We start from the raw sequence: 20,514 nt of genomic DNA on the forward strand, positions 1-20,514 counted from the left end.
TCAACGCAAGTGATCTTGAACTTGACTGACGTACATGCAACGTGTTTCATTTTGCATCCGTGGATACGCGAAGTGTGGAAGGGAGTTTTCTGGGCACTTCAATACGCAAATTACAGTCGGCTTCCAACTCGAGATGTCCCGATATCAAAAGAAGAACTCCTGTAGATCCATTGTTGCCGACGTCCACTGCCATCAAGGTTTACTTAATTAGTGTGTGTTCAATGGCTTCGAATGTTTCATTTTACTAGTAAAGCCCCAGTTACCAGTAATACGGGCAACAAAAATCTTGCAGCTTGTTTTACTACATTGCTGCACAACGGGTGGTGGAACGCGCAACATCGCTTTTCAATTGCACGGTTTTTTCTTGCCCGTTTTACCGTACCTTAGGGCCAAATTTGAGACTGAACTTCTGTCGTTTTACCTCGTCCAGGCTACACGGGGGTGCGGGGGCGGGGGGGGGGTACAATCACGTGGTTTGAAATAGGAAACAAAGCACACAACAGCTGACAAAAGCTAAAAAGATCTATTGGCGAGTCCATAAGCTAAACGGTAACAAACATCCCTTGGAGGAAATAGTCGAATTTTTCGTGAGATAAACCAAACTTTGGTAGAGTTTGGTTCGTCTCATGAAAAGTTCGACGTTTGGCCTAGGCCTTACGTAATGATTTAAGCTTTTATTTAATACTAGTTTGCCTGCCATGATAGAAAACCACATCAAGATTACAATGTGCCAAGTACAAAAGCACAACATACATAACAGTTTATATATTTTATTGCATACACTGTACCTAGTTTTTATTTTTTTAGGAAAAAATTTAATTTAACTGTTGAAAGTTGTGTTTCATACATTTCTCTTCTTTACCGTTCGAGCGGGACGCGAAATGTGCGTCCAGTAAGATGTGAGTGCACAGTCATAGCATGACATAGCAGCACAAAAGTTTATTGGAACTCCACGTAATGCAATCTTTAAAACATAAACATTAAAAGTTGACACCTTTCTGAAAAAAAAAAACCTTTAGAATCCTTTTTACTGAAATTGTGTTCTTCATTTTCTGTGTTTGGGTTATCTGCAGCGTCGTTTTATGATCTTTTATGCCCTGTCATCTTAAAACTTGTAAAATACTTAATAGAGCCTTGTTACGTGAGCCAGGAAAGCCCGGCCTTTCTGTATTTCAGTAAATTTTTATTTGATTGTTCTATAATTTCATGTATTAACATGATATGTTTTAAACAGGTAATTACAATAAAAAATATCGTTCAAAGGAACTATGCCTTAAACTGCTGATTAAAAAGTATAATTGGAATTCAGTGAATTCAAGCTTTCTTCGATCAAAGATAATTAGCTCGTCATAAGTAAATAACCTACAAGTGATCTTTGAAAAACTGGTCGGGGTCATCCCTGTTTTTAGTTGTTAACAGACGAACAGGAAGTAAGCGGTGTACTATCTGCGATTGAAACGGAAGAGAAAAAACAGAATTCAAGATTTCACTTAGACCATAATGCATCTTGTTTAAGCCAAAGAGATGATCATAGATCAACAAAGAAGACTTGCAATCTCGTTCCCAGAGAGGAGTGGGTCTCTTCTACAGCTCCAGTATGAGCCCCGATTTCATGCTAGTTCCAAATCATCAAAAAGAATAGTATTGGTGTATTTACGGTGTGAGATTTCTATTGCCAACATTTATCTTGGGTTTTCCCCGATATGACTTCTTGGGGTCGTTATTCATTTAATGTTCGTTAACATCTGAAGTGCCTTTAAAATATTCACAAACAAATACTTGCGAAAGTCCTGTTAAGAGCACAGTCAGTGGCCTTTTTCACACTAGGGACGGATTATCCGTTTGAGGGATATCCAGTGGATAATTCACGTCAGAAAGATAATATGTCTTGATTTGAAAATGGAGCGGTTTTAAATTTGGATGAACAATCCGCCTCACTTTTTTAATTGTCCATCTGTTTACCCGTCAATGTTGATAGATTTTGAAGATAGATTATCCGTCTTGATTCGGGTGAAGGGGGCAAAGGGAGGATAGAACGAGAACCACGCGCTACTCTTACAGCACAGTTGGCCACGTGATTGCTTGTTAACCGGGAGACTGGTGTGCAAACACGGTTAGACCATCAATCCGGGACAAAGAATGACATCCTGCTGGGTGTGCACAAAAAAATCTTTACTTAAGCTCAGATGCTCTCAGCCATGAGCCAGCGATGATGAGGCGTTGGGTTTGAATCTTACACCTTCCCAATCATAGTCGCGATAATGGACTGGAACTACAATGAGGGACAAAAGTGTTGACAGACTTCCATAAAATGGCCCCTTTTTGCATAGTGGATATACTTATCCCCTTTCCCTGTCTACCCCAACCCCTTCCCCCCAAAATCAATGTTGAATTTTGGACCCTCAAGTCTTTTTTTTACTTCAGACAAGATTGATTCGGAGGGTGAGGGGATTTATGGCGTTTAAAAAGAATGAAATAATAAATAAATTAAATTTTTGTTAAAAGCACCCATTTTAAACAAGTGTCAACTACTTTTGTCCCTGATTGTAGCTTACAATCGAGGCTTACGCATCTTATTACCTCGCATTTACCTCGGTTGCAAGCTTGTTGCAGTCATCTATCAAGAATACGAATGCGGTCTGTTTAGTAAACGCATAAATAAAGACTCCGCTTTTCGAAAACAGCATTCCCCATTTGCACATCTCTTGTAACACTCCTTTTTTGCCCCCCAAAATATTGCATAGTTTTTGTTTTAATTTCTCCTCGGTTTTATAGTCGTCCCAAGCGAAATTGAAGATAATGCGTGTACTAAATGTTGGGGGAGCAACCAAGGTGTATTACCGGTATATGTGCTAATTGCGAATGGAACCTAGTCCCGTTTGTGATGTCTAGCTGTCATTGTGGGTGTGAAAGAGAAGGGAGTGATCTCAAACGGACGGGAAGGTGTTCTGCTTTATTATTTGCCACTGTGGTGAAAAACACAAAGTAGCATTAAGTACGTGACAACTTCATTTTTTTTAATCACCCTCGCTACACCCATGTCTGAAAAAGAAAAACCCCCTCTCATGTCGGTAGGACTAAAACTCTCTCTCGCTTTCTGTCATCCGCACACAAGGCTTAGTCCTTGGCCTTTTACTGTTTACCGTTACTCCATGCACAGAAAGATTCATTTCTTCCAAATCCATCCATAGCATCTTATCAACCATGCCCGAAAATAAGTACTTAATAAAGCCTCGCTTATGTTAATAAACTTGAGGAAAAAAGTAATAGTGGAATAAAGCATTATTCGCCGGAGGATCCCAAATCCTGACAGTTGCGCAACTTTGTACCTTCTAGCCCCATTTTAATGACCTCTTAGTCCTTACCGTCTTGTTTTTTTTCTCTAAATTTTAGTTCTCTCTGTTACCCCGGAGTTAGCCTGTCCGTAGCCTGCGTAGTAAGCGTTTCCTTGCGGTTTCGGAGCAAAGAACGAGGAGTCGAGGAACGAGAGCGCAGAGTTCAGATTGTGGGGACCGGAGCGTGTTTTAAAAATCGTACTTGCTTTCTTTTGTTTGTTTTATATTTTTTCTGCTTGTTATTGTCACTTTTTTGCGTTTTGCTGTGTCTTTTTCCCCTATACAAAATATAATTAGAATGCAAACAAATTGTTCTATTTCCCTCGCGTCAAAGTCCTCTGTCCACTCATCACCTTTACAACGTTGGTAGTTTTTCACATGGCACATCATGTGACAGCGTTTGACCAATGAAATCATCCCTTCATGCTCCTAACTCAGCCAAGGTAGCCGAGGCGGAAGCAATGCAGAGAATCAGTCCAATTTCGTGAGGAATTTTCAAACTTCTAGCTGTTTTTATCAGTCTTGCAGTCATGGGTTGATTCAATCTTCTCACCAAGCCTTTCCTTATGCCGAGCTGTGCCGAGATCAAAGCAAAGATGGCTTCCACTTGGCTGCATCCGTTGTGCAGAATTCTTGAATTTTAGGTAAGCTTAATTAAGCTGATTGAATTTATAATCTAACTTTCTTCCTTTGATTTTACAAGGCCTCTCCCTTGTTTTTACGTTCGAGAAGAAATCTGGGACTCATCAGTTTTCTATTAGTCCCTAAGGTATCTGCAAACAATGATCTTTCTGTAGTCGAGTACACGAAGACAGATCACGTGACTCTAAAAGAGTGTGTTGAAATGCGTTTTGTAAATTACTTCAGAAGTAGCCAGACGTAAAACAGCTTCTACCGTAGGGTTTGCGGGCACTTGCTTTATAGCAGTAATTTTGATTTTTCCCTTCGAAATGGCCTTACATTAAAGAGATTTACAATCACGTTTACATGTGGTATAATGGATTACGTCCTTGAAAAACGTACTGTAGTCGATTAATAAAGGTAAAGCAATACATTTAGCTGTCAGTAAACTGTAGATTAGACTGTATGATTGTAATCCGCGATCAAAGTTCGCCTGAAAGTCTCGCAAAAAGCACAGCACACCTTCCTTAGCTTCCTTAACAGCATAGAACTTTATGACAGTACAGGGTAATCGTTGAATGTAAATCGTTAATGGTATAACAGACAAATATTATTCGCAATTATTAAGATTAAGCGGACACCCTCTATTAAGTGGACACCTGGCTATGGGAAGGTCCTGAAGGGGTCTGATAAATAGAGGTTTCACTGTAATTTTGTTTTCCTTGAATCGTGAAACAAGATAACCTGTTTCCCTTTGGACCAGTCATTAAGTGTTTAATGTTTTCCACTACCCAGCCATACTCTAGCTTGGTTTTCATAGAAACATTTCCCATGGAAACACGCCTAGTTAATGGGGCTAATGGATTAACTGTGAGCATTTGTCCGTGAACTTTTGCATCTTTCACTTCTAAAATGGCTTTTTCCTTTACAAAGTTTGTATTGTAATAGCTCCCTTACCATAAAAAACCAGAAAAATACTAGCCATGAAATATGACTCACTTTCTGATGCAGCCACCTCATAAACTGGCCAATCACCCCTCGAAACTGTACTGAAAATTGCTGGGTGTGGTCATGTACAGTCGGTGTGAAGTAAAAGAATGTGACATTTCATCACAGGTACATGCGTCAAGTGAATCCATTCACCTGTGGAAATCTTAAAGGAATGTGGATCTGTAATGTGTGGTTGTGGGTGGCTGGATCAGTTGTAAATGTGTTAATACTGCAAAATCCAATGGCCTGTTGGAGGACCTATCAATGGATTCCACTATTATAAACTAAAATTAATTGCAGAATCGTGGGCTCATTCAAATGCAACTAATAAATTACTGATTTCCTCAAAAAAGCACCCAGGCACTTGTTAAAAATTCCTGCTCAAGGAAGGGGCACTTATTGGGAAGAGGTCACTCAAATTAAGTTTTCCCATTTAATGAATTGTAACTTTATTTTGGCTACATTTTTAAAAGAAATTAAGGTAAATTACATTATCCATATACCGTAAATCCTCTATTAAGCCTCCTCTCTAATATGCCCTCCCTTTTCAGGGGAAGAAACCCCCTTTCTTTTAAGCCCCCTCGCCCGTCAACCTCACTGTTCTTCACTAATCAGTCAATCACTGTAAAATGTCATCTGGACTGATCTGGGATAGTATATTTGTTTTTGACCCTTGGCTGCATTGCCTACTACTTCATGTACTTAACTCATTTTCCCTGGAGATTTTGCCAAAAAATGAGTTTTAAAGCTAGTCAAGTGGTTTTCTGGTCACTGTGGTGTTATTAAGAGCTAACACTTACCACAAAGCTGGTTGCCGGTCTTACACTTCATGGCCTTCTGTTCCAGATGCAAAATATCAGCTTGCTAAGTTCAGGCATGCACAGAAAGCAAAAGTTTGAGATTTTGGGGTTTAAAAGTGACACAGCAGTCTCGACTTTTACTTTTCTTTTTCTATCCTCTCTTCTTTTTTCGCTTTTCTTGCCTCATTTTTTCTTTCTCTTGCTGGGCATTTAGTGGGCTTCATTTTGGTGGCAAAGGTTGTTAGGAAAACTTTTAGGATCGTAGGATTAGATAAAAGGAAAGATAGGTGGGTAGTGGAACAAGGTTTTCATGGACATTTTCAGGTCAGTGTTACATGGTTTTTTGCCTTTTTCTCTGGTGTCCTTGACTGAATTGTGCTCATTCTGGTATGGTGTGATCTCTTCACTCTGCACAAATTGGCAGACAGAGTTGTCCTTGACTGGTAAAATGGATGATGTCAAAAGCGGTAGAAAGCATGTGGACCAGCATGGTCGGCTACAGGCGGCTCAGGAGTGAATGGGTTAAGCTTTTCCATTTATAGAGGATTTATGGTAAACATTTAGTCAATATTATTGCCTTTCATCTGTTAAAACAGTGGTTTGTAATTAAGTGACGGTCCATATAGGCTCATTACACACGTTTACACATGTAAATGGTTTGCATGTTTATTATCTCATTATAATCATCTTGAATAATAATTGATTCTCATAAATTCTCATAAAGTGGATGTAGAAACATGTTTTCTTGTATCCCTACATTAAGAAAGTGAAGGGGGGGGGGGGGGGGAAGGTGGGACTTATTCAAGAGTGGTGCTTGTTTGTTATTTTGGCCTTCAAGGTGGGCACCTTTTTTGGGGAGGCCGCTTATTAGAGCATGAGCTACAGTAATTGCTTAAAATGTGGCAAAGTGAATATCAAAGTCCTGCACATGATACAAGCCTGAAGCTACAAACCGTAACTGAATTAAAGTAACTCAAGGAAGGTGTTAAAAATACAAATGGAAAAAGGATTATCACTTTATTTTTCCCTGTCAAAATCCTGTAGACTGTCACATTTGCAAAGCGCACGAATTATATTTAAATGCTCTGCTACAGTATATGTATGTTACATGTATGTCTTTGCTGGGCGTGGGGGGAGGTTTACGAATGACCGTACCATCACCAGTTCAAAAGTAATGTGTAATAAAAGTTATATGTAACTGGATGTCTGCTCTTTGTCTTAACACATTGCCCTTGATTTTATCATAAAGGTTCCTGCTACCAGTCAGTTCAAATCTTATGATGTGTGGGTTTCAGAGATCAAGCATCCATGTACCAAGCTTTGGTAAGACATTTTGCATTATTTCATACTTTGCCACAATTATCACACTTTTATAGCGGGGCTCCCACGCGCGCGACAGAGCCCCATACCCATAGATTATGGTCAACCTATTTTCCTTTGGTTGTCACGTGATTGACTGAGTGTACGTACGTACGCGTCTACGGATTGTAAGGGTGGGGTAGGGGAGACTATCAAAAGGAAGGGAGGCGTGTTTCAGGCGTGTCTTGCCAAGTCCACATCTTTTACATTGGACATTCACAATATCAATTGACAGCTGTCAAAACAGGTTAGCCACTGACCAGTATCCCATGACCATATCGCGGGCTCATGTGTCAACTGATTGAGGTGACGTGATTTATTTGGAAGCTGTCCGTTGACCAGTTAATTATTTTACTAGATCACGATCAATGTTCAGTCCCATACTTTCTAGCTAGTTTGGGATCGGAGCACAGGAAAACTGATACACGTCAATGTTGTGATCCATTGACAGCTGTCAAAACAATGTATCCGCTGACCAGTATCACTTGACTGTATCGCGGGCTCAGGTGTCGACCCATCGAGGTCAAGTGTTTTTTTGAAGTTATCCGCTGACAAGGTACTGGTTTTCAAATGATCGCAGGCTCAAGTTTAATTTTTTTAAAATTCATATGAAATATGTTGTATTTATGTACCACACAATTAAAATTTTGATTTCAAACTGACCTCGGACGCGAAAATTCAGCCAGCTGCTACAGGCAGGGAAGACAGTTGCTTTTGACTTTTCTCGCCATGTTCACGCGTTGGTCACGCTCTACGTCCAATTTTTATGCTCTGATTGGTCAAAATTTGACAGGTGAGTTGATGCGGAAAATTTATGCAGCATCTTGTAATTGAATCTTGTTTACTTTGACAGCTGAAGCTGACAGAGTTTTGTGTCAACTTGTGATGTTTTTAACTTTCTTTTTCCACTGGATGTACAAAATGAAATTCAGCTGCTATAAGGAGTCTTCTGTTATTCATGGCTAGTTTGTTTATTGGGTTTTTGGTTGAGTCAAAGTCGGAAATCCAATTTTGGATTGCATCGTTTTTGTTTTCATCTTGCTTAATGCATAAGAGGGTTGCAAAGTCTGAAGCAATACTCGCCTTACTTGATACCTTTCAGGAGCTGCATCTTGAGTGGTAAGCCTAAGTAATTATTGTATTTGATTGTTGTTTTTTATTCCTAATTTAATGAAGTCGAGCGTAGTTTATGCGGCTATTTTGTTTATGCACGTTTGTAAGATTTGAGACAATGATCTGACCCAGTATCAGGTTTGTTATAAGCTTACAGATCTTTAAAAAGCCTTTAGACATTTTCTCAACGCAATTAGAAAGAAAACGTTTCAAAGAATATTTAGTTATAATTCTGGCTGTAAAAGAAAGGTTTGAGCGATTTTCTTGCCGCGAGTTCGTCTTTGAAAAAAGCAAACACCGGGAAGCCGGCTTAAAACATAAACTTCAGCATTAAGCTCGAAGACTCAAGATTTTTAGAGACACTTTAATACTAGTGTCTTCCTGAATGAAAATTGTCGTCTCTGTATATGTTTCACCAAATTATATTTCTTTTATTGATTGTTAGTACTCTCTCTTGTAATTTTAATCGTTGTGCCGATTGTTTTCAGTCGTTCAGTAAACAACGCTTCCCGGAGTACTCAAAATGCCGCGCGTTAAACTGTTTTAAAATAAAAAATAAACATAATAAATTCTTTATTATGTTGGAGCGTAACTCTGTTAATGTTCATTCAAACACCCCTGTCAGTGTTAGCACTGTAAAAGTCAGAACCAGCTGGCCGTATATATGATTTTGAAAATTTTTTCAACGGTTTACAGCTAAAGCCCACACGTCCTTCGATCGTCCTGCTGAATGGCAATTTGTATCGCAATACTGTGAAATACTGCATTCTGTTGTCCGAGGTCTGTATGATAAAAATAGTGCCTCATAGTACTGTTTCACCTCAGATGTGACGTATAAATGTGATAAAAGGTTGGTTTACACGCACCCAGATTTGTTGGCAAGATTTTGTCAAATAAACTTGTCAAACGCAAAAACTTCGGCCGGAATTTTTTTTCCAGGCCTAATTAATCTACGGTGATCAAGAGCCATTATGGTTCTTAATAAATGTGATCCAAGATGATTGCCAGTTTTTGGGTGTACTTATGAGGCTATCAACTCGATTTGAGATTTGGTTCACTCTTGGGGTGTTTGCAAATTATTTTTTGTAAAATCGCTTAGCCTTTCCCTGAAAAGTCACACAAATGTGCTCTAAAGTTAACTGAATTGTGGAATACAAGTTTATTATTTGATTTAAATTATAAATTTATTAATGGGAGCCTCACTTTTAGCCGTGGCTAAATCTATATATTATTAGTGCAGAAAAATGTATAGTCTTATAATATCTGTTATGGACTAGCATCTCAACGAGGCGAGCGCATGATAAACAAGCATGTTTTTAATCAGTCCCAGATGTGTGACATAATACACTACATAACATCTTCCTTCCAAGAAAAGGGATGCATGCGTAGTTAACTTGTGAAAACTAGCAAAACTTTGGGCAAAAAGGATTCGTGGGACGAATCAAATGTTCTTTGAACTTCAAATGTTCCTTGGAACTTGCACTGAAAAAAAAAAAGAACAAAACGAAGTGTAACTTGATAAGTCAGTCCTATTCTTAAAGTTCTCACTGAACAAAGTCCTTAAACAGGTTGTTGGGCTTGACAGTTCATCCAGATCTGGTCTGGGTCACGTTGCCCCTAGCTGGAGGTGTCACAGGTATTGCTCGACGTAGATGTTGCTGGGACTTTCCTGAGTAATGGCTGATTGCTAGCTGGGTCGTGATCATTGTTAGCAGGTTTGTTCTCAGACAGACCTGGGGTCTGAGCCGGGTCAGTTTCTTGAACAGGCAGACTGTCTGTCTGGGACTGGACAGCATCACGTAGGTGGACACTGTTTCTGCAATAGGTATGTCCATTCACTTCCACCAGGTAACTCCGAGGGGCTATATTCTCTTGGATAACTCCAGGCTTCCAATCGCTGCGGGGTTGTTGAGGTTGTGCCTTGACTTGGACTGGCTGTCCAATTACTAGACTAGGTAGCTGTTTGGCACTTTGGTCATGGTAGTGCGTGCTTGGCGAGTTGTCTCCTGCACATCACTTGAGCTGTTACAGCAGACTGGACTTCAGGCTTGTACAGTGATTCCTTGCACGGGTTAGTCTCTTCAACTTCTTTGCGAAAACTCTCTTCTCGGCTGACTTGAAAAATCAGGAACTCAGGTGAGTCTGGTTTGGCATGACGCAAGGGGAGAGCAACTCCGGAGAGAGTGTCTCTTATGAACATTTGAGGGCCAGGCTTGTACGATACCTTTAGTGGGTACATCTGTAGTCGGAGTCTCATCCTTCGAAGGCGTTTGGGGCTTGTGAGGATTGGTTTCAAAAAGATTGTCATAAGAGGACAGTTTCTTGGACAGTGTCTTTTCCCAGAATTTAATGCTCAAATCATTTAGCAGCAAAGACAATTGCTAAACATTCTTTTTCGATCTGCGGATAGTTTCTTTCTGTCTGAGTTAGTGCATGAGAATCATAAGCAACTGGTTGTCCATCCTGGGTGAGGACAGCACCAAGGCCGACGTCAGAGCTGTCGCACTTGATGGTGACTTCTTTGCTGACATCAAAATAACGCAAAACAGGTGCTTGAGTGATTAGTTCCTTAATGCTGACAAAGGCATCTTCATGTTGAGGTAACCAATCAAAGACGGAATTGCTTTCTTTTAGGCGAAGGAGGGGTTCGCATGTGGTGCTGAGCTGTGGTACGAACTTGGAAAGGTAGGTAACAACTCCTATCAGCTTTTGAACTCCATGTATGTCTGTTGGACGGGGCATGTTCTGTATGGCTTGGATCTTCTCTGGGTCAGCTTGAAGACCTTCTGATCCTAGTATGTAGCCCATGTATGCTACTTTGCTGAACTTGAAGCGTAATTTCTTTTTGTTCAGCTTAGCTTGGGTGCGATATCCTCCACAGTGGGCATGGTTTCTGACAATGTCTTTATTCAAATGTAGAGGGTCTTGAGACAGTCTGAGTTTGTTCAGCTTTCTCACTGCAACCATATTATTGATCCAGGGGTTGGTTTTGTAACTTTTGCAATAACGCCCAAGGTCTCGAGCTCTTCAATCTTGCTTTTAAGCTCATCTTTATTTGAAATAGGCGCACGTCTTGGATTTTCTTGAACGGGCTTGGCATTAGGGTCCAAATCTATATGATAAGTACCAGGTAGCTTGCCAAGACCAGTAAAGACATCGCGATTGTTATGAAGGATTTTCTCTTGAGTTAGTGACTCATCGCTAGTAAGGTCAACATGCAGGATACATTCTTCACTGAAGTGAATAAGCTTCAGGGCTTCAGAGGCTCTTCCTGAAAGTAGAGAAGTGGATGCATGCTCAACAATTTCGAAGTTTTGTGCTGCTTATGGGTTGTATCAGGGACTGATCATGAGTGATTTTCTTGTAATCCTTTAAAGTGATGGTGCTACACGAGGCTCCTGTGTCAACCTGAAATTTGATTGGCATGTTGTCTTCGGTTTTGTTCGCTGTCACCAGAATTTCTGTAATGTACTGCTTCTTTTGTCTAGGAGATTGCAGGGAGTAGATGCTTTCGTCGCCGTCAGGTTCATCTGATGCACCATTTTCATTCAACTAATTTACTCGCTGGCACTCATCTTTAGATTTCTTCTTTGGTTTCTAATTACTGTGTTTGGGGGTGGAGCAAAAGACTTTTGCAAGATGATTTTTTTGTTACATTTAGTGCATGTTTTGCCAAAGGCTGGGCAGTTTCCAGCCACGTGGGAGTCTCTGCAATATTTGCAGTTTTTGATCTGGCGATGATTCTTGCGTGGATCCGCATGGCGGGTGCAAGTTTCGTTCCCGTGGATGAGATGAACAGTGTCAGTTTGTTCCATTTTGAGTTGCTGACTTGCTGCCATTTCATTTGTACGACAAATATCGATGGCTTTTTGAAGAGTAAGCGTAGTTCCCGTAGCAGACTTCGCAGTGTCCATGATCTCGCAAACCAGTGACAATGCGGTCACGAAGCATTTCACCTTCAAATGTACCAAACTGGCACGTAGCCACAAATTTGCGAGTTCAATCAAGAACTGATCAAAGCTTTCACCAAGTTTCTGAGAACAACAGTTGAATACATACCATTCATAAATTGTATTTTGTTTAGGCACAAAATATTCGTCAAGCTTTGTGAGGATAACATCAGCATCTTGTCTTTCTTCTTCGGTCATAGGGAGATTTCTGCAGACATGAAGGCATTCTTTACCAGTGATCGATAATAACGTGCTGCGACTATTTTCTTGTCTTTCTGATCCAGTTTGGTAGCAGCAGCGTAATTCTTCCAGCTGTCTTTGAAGAATTCCCAATTTGAGGCTTGATCTCCTGTCATATCCATTTTTGAGGCAGAATAGGGGTAGGTGGTCCCTTATGACTGGTCCTGCTTGTTGGACTGAAATGTCCCTTTCCATTTTACAAATTTGTTGTCCCCACTTCCGTTCTTCTGTATTCAGGTTACAACATGACAGTGCAACAACCAAATGTGTGGTGGCTTTGGTTGGGTTGGAACATAGAATTTCCGAAATTTCAAACTGGAATATTTGTTGAATGGAAAGTGCCCTAGATACAGTGTATGATTGGTGATTGGTGTTTATCTGCAGTGTCTTGGGTTGGCAAGAGGTTTTAATTATATCCAAAATTCTGAAAAATACACCATTAAAAGGAATCATATTTTTTATTTACATAAGTAATAAAAGTTACACCAGTCCAAAGTGCCACTTATCAATTCATTTTTATGTAAATGTAAATTAATGTACCTCATGGCTTTTATTTACCCCAAAATGCAGACCTCACAGCTGTAATTATAACAAAGAAAGACAACAATATATCTATTTTTGTTTTGGGGCAAAATTTGTTCTAGTTTGATTCATAATTTCCTTTGTTCTTAGCTCTAATATTTAAGGAGACTGTTCTGCTTTAACATGAGAACAGATTTTATGTGTAACTTTTTCAGATTTGGCTTAATTTGCCTGTATTTCACTGAAATGAAGGATGTTGAATACAATAATGCATGTGAATTACCCAATTGACTCCTAGAGAGAAAGAGCAGACTGGACTATTCCCAAAATTAAACTCCCACAAAATTTTAGTGTTAAATTGTACTAGATAACATTGCACCAATATTTACAGTGTGCATGCACTTTTTTATGCTTCTATTGTAGTGTTCATGTCTGCAGTGTTAAAGTATTTTTAGGATTCCTGTGATGTCCAGGCTGATGGAGGTAAGTTGGAAAATTGATCATCTGTTAGTTGTTAATAGTGTTTGTCTAGTGAAGACCCATTTTTGCTGGTGTCTTCAATCTCATGTTGTAAGATTAGATTTGAGGTTTGAGAAGGTTTTCGAAATGTTGGTGGAGGGATGGTGATGACATCAGACTCTAGATCAGGGGTGGGGTGGGGGGTTGGATTTAAGCCCTCTCTGTTCCATCACTTGATTTTCTCTGACAAGAAACGTTTTTTTACATTACACCCCTCCCCCCTTCCCCCCCAACACACACACAGGTCTTTTTTTGCGTTAAATAGAAACATGCTGGTGGGCAATGCTGTGATGGACTAGCATTCCATCCAGGGAGGGGTGGTAGGGTGGTGGGTGGAGTTGTAATATTCACTCCATGGTGCTCCATGGTGCTTCAAGCCAAGATAAGCTCTCACTGTGCTGGCTTGTTTTAAGCACCTCTTCCATCCATTGGGGGAGGGTTGGAGTTGTAATAATTATTTACTCCTTGGAGCTTCATGCTTCCCTGCTGTGCAGGCCCTCTGGCTTGTATAAGTACCTCTTTTGGAATGTTGAGTTAGTGAACCCCAAAGGTCAATGATCAATGATCCTCACCTCTCAGCAGTTGCAAAAAAGTTAGTAACGTACTTCATCTCAGCCAAATTTACCCAAAAAACAATGCTTGAGTGTCCTAACTTACATGTAATTCCGGTTTGTATGAACTTATTAAGGCGTCTTTTAAGGAAACCCTTTAGTAAATTTATAATGTTACTCTTCTTTTAGGATTTGTCATCCTTTCCAAGCACAGCCTCTACATCACAGGAAGACAATGAAAGCAATTCAGGATCCACGACCTCCAGGAAATTGAAAGTTACTCTGTTAAGCAGTGAATGGAGATCAACAAAAGGAGGCTTGTCGACCATCAACCGAGAGCTGGCCATTCAGTTGGCGAAACACCCCAGTGTGGAGGTCAGTGTTTATCTTCCTGAGTGCAGCGAAGAAGATAAAAAAGTTGCTGCAAGTCGCAATGTCCATCTCATTGAAGCAGAAGAAATGCCAGGTTTAGAACCAGCTCTCTGGTTATCTTGTCTGCCGGAAGACCATTCTGTGGACTGTGTGATAGGACATGGAGCCGTTTTTGGTCGGCAAGTGCAGATTATAAAACGACATCATCATTGCAAGTGGATTCAGGTCGTTCATACAGCTCCTGAAGAGCTTGGTATGTACAAGTCCTATGCAGATGCCATTTCAAGAGGCGCGAAAAAGCACCAGGCCGAGGTAAAACTCTGTGAAAAAGCTGATCAAGTACTAGCAGTTGGACCCAAGCTGGCTGAAGCTTTCTCAGGTTATCTCCGTAGATGTGGAAAGGATCAAGATGTTCTTAATCTTACCCCAGGCATCTTCTCTGAGTTTGCTGATGTAAAGCAAGCCACTGAAGAAAGAAGAACATTCTGTGTTTTAGTGTTTGGACGTGGTGACAATGAAGACTTTCGGCTGAAAGGATATGACATCGCTGCTCGTGCTATTGCCGAGTTGAAAGACGAGCCACAACCCTATAAACTGTTGTTTGTTGGAGCTCCAAGTGGAGAAGAAGAGAAAGTTGCAGATTTGCTACTGGAGCAAGGCATTGATCGCAGTCAACTAACTGTGCGTTGTTTTGATGAAAGAAGAGAGCAGCTAGCCCGATTGTTTCGGGAAGTTGATCTTGCTATAATGCCGTCACGAACCGAGGGATTTGGTCTAGCCGCCCTTGAGGCTTTATCTGCGGGTCTGCCTGTGCTGGTCAGTGAGAACTCTGGTCTTGGTGAGGCTTTGAAAAACGTTTCGTTTGGTTCATACTTTGTAGTGAAGTCAGAAAATCCTGAAGCTTGGGCCAGTGCAATCAGAATTATCCGTGAAAAAGACAGACAGATTCGACTTGACGAGAGTAAAACCCTACGTGAAAAATATGCTATAAAGCACAACTGGCAGGATCACTGTAATAGTCTCATTGAAATAATGCGAAACATCTCTCAAGGTAAAGAAATCACACTGTCGTAAGTAAGGTCTCTGTGTTGTTATACCCACATGTACCCACATACCATATACCCGCACAGGTTTGCTAGCTGTACCTTATGCAAGGTAGGGAGACACAAGTGGTTGTCTTGTAGGAAGAAGTCACAGTAAATGGACAGTGACAAAAAAACGTACCATGCACACAGTTTAATATATCTGGGGACATGTTTAAATTTGTGTAGTGTTGGTTTATTTCGTGCATCAAAACAAAGAGTTACGGTCGCCTTTGATTGGCTCAACAACTGATTTCAAATTTCGTGCCTCATGAAGGTTCGCAGAGCCCGTGTATCAATCTGCCCTAGGCAGATCGTACCGATGAAAGTGATTTTTTAAATGCCATTCTGTTCAAGCAAAAGCAGTGATGTGATTTTTTTTCATAAACGTGTCTTGCCATGGATTTTACCCTAGTGATAAGAGCAAATCTACTTTCAATCCGTTCAATTGTTCTCCAGTGCTTTCAGGGAATCTACATCAAACAGTTTAAATAAGAATAAAAAAAAATGATTAGTTTTAATATTTATTATTTTTAGAAAATAGTTCATCGATTGAGTAGGATTCATCCGTGACAGCTACTGGGAATATTCAACCCTCTGGAAACCTTCATGTTCTGAGAAACTTTCTCAAAAAAGTATACAGTAATAACCCGCTATTATTAACCTAGTTTTTAAGGAGCAGTTAGGCTAAAATGTGCCAGTTATAGTGTAGACCCCGTCTACACAAGAATCTTATTAGCCTAAGATTTGAAACAGCTTCTTATCTATTGAAATCAAGTCGTGTACATGTATGTTCTGAAGAAGGACTTCAAAATTCATGTGATTGCCTTTGGTGCTTCAGCTTTTCTTAAATGTATTGTAGACACCTTCACATTTTTACTTAAAACTCGCTATGCAGATTTATACAAAAGGAAGAAGGTGTACACCACTTAATTTTATTAGCTAAAACGTTTTCTTTTTCTTCAGTATTTAAGAACCTATTCAGTAAGATAGCTAAATTTTCTTATAATTACCATTTATGTTTGAAACTCTTTAGGCTAACTTGGGAAAATTTAGGTCCTTGCTCTCAGGATATTACTGAACTTTTGAATCTTAAATAATGACTTTAGTTACTTTCTTAAGAGAAAAAGTTTGTTAATGCAGTTTTGCATCCTTGTATCAAACTACTGTTTCCAACTTTAATATTGCATTGTTACTACTTTGCTAGACCGTGTTAGGAAGAAAGGAAGCAATTGGTATTACTTGTAATCAACAAGTTTGTCTTAGTATGGCGAATGGTTTAAAAGGCTTCTCATTCTAAAAAGTCATCTTATGCTGTACAATTAACAAATCGAGGACAATTTTCTTATAGACCATAGATCGACATAAAAGTGATGTCAAAATGTTCAAACTTATGTCGTTTGGCGTGTGGTTTTACTGCAAAGTTATGAACATTTTGACGTCATTTCTTTGCTTTATAAGAGTACAGACCATGGAAAATTGTTTTCGAGTTGTTTTTTACAATAACATGAACAGTTTCAGGCGTCAATTTCCGTTTACGTTTCGAGGAAAATCGCGCGAGAGAAAAAGAAAAACCGATTTGCCCACCATCATGTTATATCCATGATCTATACTCTCATCGACTCTAGCTCTTGACCAGTAGGGGGAATCGCTCAGTTATTGTCAAAAAGGGCGTTTACTCAATGGAAAAAAACTGAACAAAATGAAATAATACAGTTTCAGGCTCATCAGAGGGACTTCAACCTATGAAAAAAGGTAAAAGGCCATTACCTCCAAGTGGTGTCCCAGATCCAAAGCAACCAAGACTGGCACGAGATGAAGGTAAAGCTTGCGTTTGCTACCCGTAAAGCTTGAGTCATTTAAGCTTGACCAAAACATTGAGCTGTCTGCCGACCCTGAGTTTTATGCCTTCTCGATTGGAGGCTTACAAAACAGAGAAAGGCAAATTTTACAAAGTCACGCCAAAACCATCAGCCTATAGATCGCAGAACGTGTTTACACGAACATTTCACGATGGACCAAATCTTGCTATATATATTACAAATATCTAACTACTTAGTCAACTTATTACGTTCAATACAAGAATTAAGAAACAATAAGAAAGCCTTTTTTACAAGGAAGCTGTGTATAAAACATAGTTAAAAAAGACATAAAGTATCACTGTCAACTTTGAAAGTTTTAACTTAGATTTGAATTCGTCAAGTCATTGATGGCGTTTTCTGATCTCCAGAGGAAAGCTGTCCCCCAGCACCGATCGACTGTAGGAGAGACTGCGTTAGCGATAATCAGTGCGTGGCTGAGGAAGGGCAAGCCCATGGTCACTCTGTCTCAAGTGGTAAGTTAGAGAAACAGGAAGACGTACAAAACGCCAAACTCAGATATGCAGGAACCGTGTCATTCACAATATATAGTACATCAAAATTACTTTACTGACCAAGCGCTGGTAGTCAAGTTTCAGCCAATTTAACTTGTGAAACAGTCAGTAGTGCAATAATAGTAAAAAACTGTAGAATCACCGATGTGGCACGCGTTTTAACTTTTTCTAATTATTAGAAAAAGTTAAAACGCGTGCCGCATCAGTGATTCTGCAATTTTGTTGAAAGGCTCGTAAGGCCTGTTTACATGGAGGTGGGGGACCCCAGATAGGTGAGGTAACATGTGGCGGGTCACCCCACCTATCATGCCAACGTGATCAAATTAAAATGAGAGATTATATGGACAGGCGGGTTACCCCACCTAAGCGGGTTACTTCACCTACGTGGGGTCCCCCAGGTGCTAAGAACAGATACCTCATATCACAGAGAAGTAATCAAAATTGGACTGTTCTTATGAATAGACCTTTTTACCGATACGGTGGCCATATTGAATTAATTCGATTTAAGGAGTATTATAGGATGCCCAGGGGGCATGAGCACATTTCGTTTGTATTTTCGAGCGCTTTTCGGGACATTTTTTCTTAAACTTTTCTTAGAATAAGATTGTAATGGGAAAAAAGATCCTTTGCGCCGTGTTTGGATGTAATAATGATTGCCTTTTTCCCGAGAAATATACAGTGAAAGACCATATTTCTAATACTAAACTAGGAAAAGGCGATCATTATTGCATCCAAACACGGCACGAAGATCTTTTTTCCCATTACAACTTATTCGAGAGAGGTTACCCGTTTTGACAAAGAAACAGAGGGCCCGGCCCTTCACCCCGGATAGCCAAATAGGCCGGTAACGCGTGAACAGTGCATAGGGGATACTTGCCAAGGCCAATATGAATGGAGCAGCCCTTGCGGAACGGATCTGTCTTGGAAGCCTTGCTAGTGACACGGATGCACGAGAGAGCTGTGCTGGAGTCCACTGCGATATCCTGCACTCCCAAATGAACCGAGGGGGAGAAACTTGCCAAAGAAGGGACCGTAAATTCCGCGGACCATAGAAACCCAAAATACCGCAGCGTGCATGCCGCCCAAAACATACAATGATCAGGGAGCTGCAAATTTAAGGACTTCCAAATGACTAGCATGCGGTCATCTGTAATTGGCAAACGACTAGATGAGGGGGAGCCCTGAGTGCGTTTGATGCCACGAATGACACGCTGCAAGCGAAGACAGTTGTGAAGAGGATCCGCAAAACCTTGTTCGATATGTAGGGCTCTCACCCCAGAGAGATACACTTTGATGGAAGAGTGCTGAAGAGAACCGTCCAAAAACGTAGCAAACAAGCAGAGCGTCCATTCATCTGCCGGGCAGGGAGACCCAGACGAGTGGATCCTGCCTAACTGACGGCAGAAGGACAAGAACTGGGACTGAGCTGTAGCATATGACTTGCGGGTAGATGCTGCTAGATCCTGGGCCAAATAGGAATAGCACTGTGCTTCTAAAGTGGGGAGATGAGGTCCTCCAACAGCTGCGGTGGAATGGGAGTTGGGTGACGATGAGCCTCCGGAGCCAAACGGCGAAAGTCCTGCCAATGAAAGCGAGAAAGGGCATCAGCTATCGAATTAGTGACTCCAGGAATATGTTGGGCAGAGAACGAAAAACTATGACGGGCAGCTGCCAGTAGCAAGGAACGTAGCAAATGGATAAGACATGGCACTTTAGATGTCCTCGCATTCAGAATGTGCACCACACTGTCGTTGTCCGATCGAAATAGAACATGCCGCCTGCACCAAAGGTGGCCCCAAACATGAGCAGAGACGACCACTGGAAAGAGTTCCTTATAAGCAATGGACTGTTCTCGCTGTGAGGGCATACAAGAACTAGTAAACCACATGCCCTCTAAATATGCACCAAAGCCCAGAGAACCAGCTGCATCCGAGGAAACTTCCACGTCCGCAGTAGGCGTATTGCCTGGAAAAAGCAACAAATTGACCCCATGCCAATCTACCAGGAACTGATGCCACCACTGCAAATCACGATGGAACTCCTTATTAAGGCGGATAGGGTGGTCCTTCTTGCGGAAGCAGCTGAGCAGGTCAATCATCCGACGTAAGAAGGTGCGACCAGGCCATACCACTTTCGCGGCATGATGGAGGTGACCAATTAGGGACTCTAGCTCCCGTCTGTTGCACCAAGACCGGGCTAACCATGATGCAATCAACTCCCGCAGGGCGTGGAGTTTCTCTGCTGGAAGGCGGGCCACTTGATTGACAGAATCCAGTTCAATGCTCAGAACTGTAAGTACTAGGGTAAGGCCAACACATTTTCCAGGATGAAGAGGTAAGCCTAGCTGGTCGCAAACAGCCAAAGCAGTACTGAGGTTCCTAGCACACTGAGTAGAGGCTGAGGGGCCGGCTGTGATAAAATCATCGAGATAATGGAGTAAATCGGAGACCTCATAGGAATGCACCAGAATCCACTCAACCATATCCGCCACTGAGTTGAAAATGTAAGGGGCAGAGCGAAGGCCAAATGGAAGGGTCAAGTCAACATAGTAGGACTCCCGCCACTTCATTCCTAAGAGAAACCGGTCTGATGGGTGGACTGGAATATTACGGTAAGCTGCCTCGACATCAAACTTGGCCATAAGTGCCCCTCTGCCGAGTCGGGACACCATGCGGATGATTTGGTC

At 41.0% G+C, this 20,514-nt stretch overlaps 2 protein-coding genes and 1 pseudogene across 2 annotated transcripts in view; 1 reads left to right on the forward strand and 2 right to left on the reverse strand.

The window, feature by feature from the left end:
- The first annotated feature begins 3,777 nt into the window (after positions 1-3,777).
- Positions 3,778-20,514, forward strand: part of LOC140925058 (uncharacterized) — a 32,071-nt gene continuing 15,334 nt past the window's right edge. Inside the window, exons 1-7 of the mRNA XM_073375014.1 lie at positions 3,778-3,979; positions 6,996-7,069; positions 13,354-13,413; positions 14,190-15,442; positions 16,564-16,583; positions 17,177-17,275; positions 17,685-17,789. Coding sequence (XP_073231115.1) covers positions 13,396-13,413; positions 14,190-15,442; positions 16,564-16,583; positions 17,177-17,275; positions 17,685-17,789 — 1,495 coding nt within the window. The 5' untranslated portion in view covers positions 3,778-3,979; positions 6,996-7,069; positions 13,354-13,395. The remainder of the gene's footprint in view (positions 3,980-6,995; positions 7,070-13,353; positions 13,414-14,189; positions 15,443-16,563; positions 16,584-17,176; positions 17,276-17,684; positions 17,790-20,514) is intronic.
- Positions 18,590-19,387, reverse strand: LOC140924925 (uncharacterized; annotated as a pseudogene).
- On the reverse strand, positions 19,390-20,472 carry LOC140924927 (uncharacterized; the record flags this gene model as incomplete). Its single annotated transcript, XM_073374912.1, has 1 exon — positions 19,390-20,472. A coding segment is annotated over exon 1 (1,080 nt), but the record flags the coding sequence as incomplete, so codon positions are not given.

This window comes from Porites lutea, chromosome 14 (assembly GCF_958299795.1).
Source record: "Porites lutea chromosome 14, jaPorLute2.1, whole genome shotgun sequence".
NCBI classification, from domain to species: Eukaryota; Metazoa; Cnidaria; class Anthozoa; order Scleractinia; family Poritidae; genus Porites; species Porites lutea.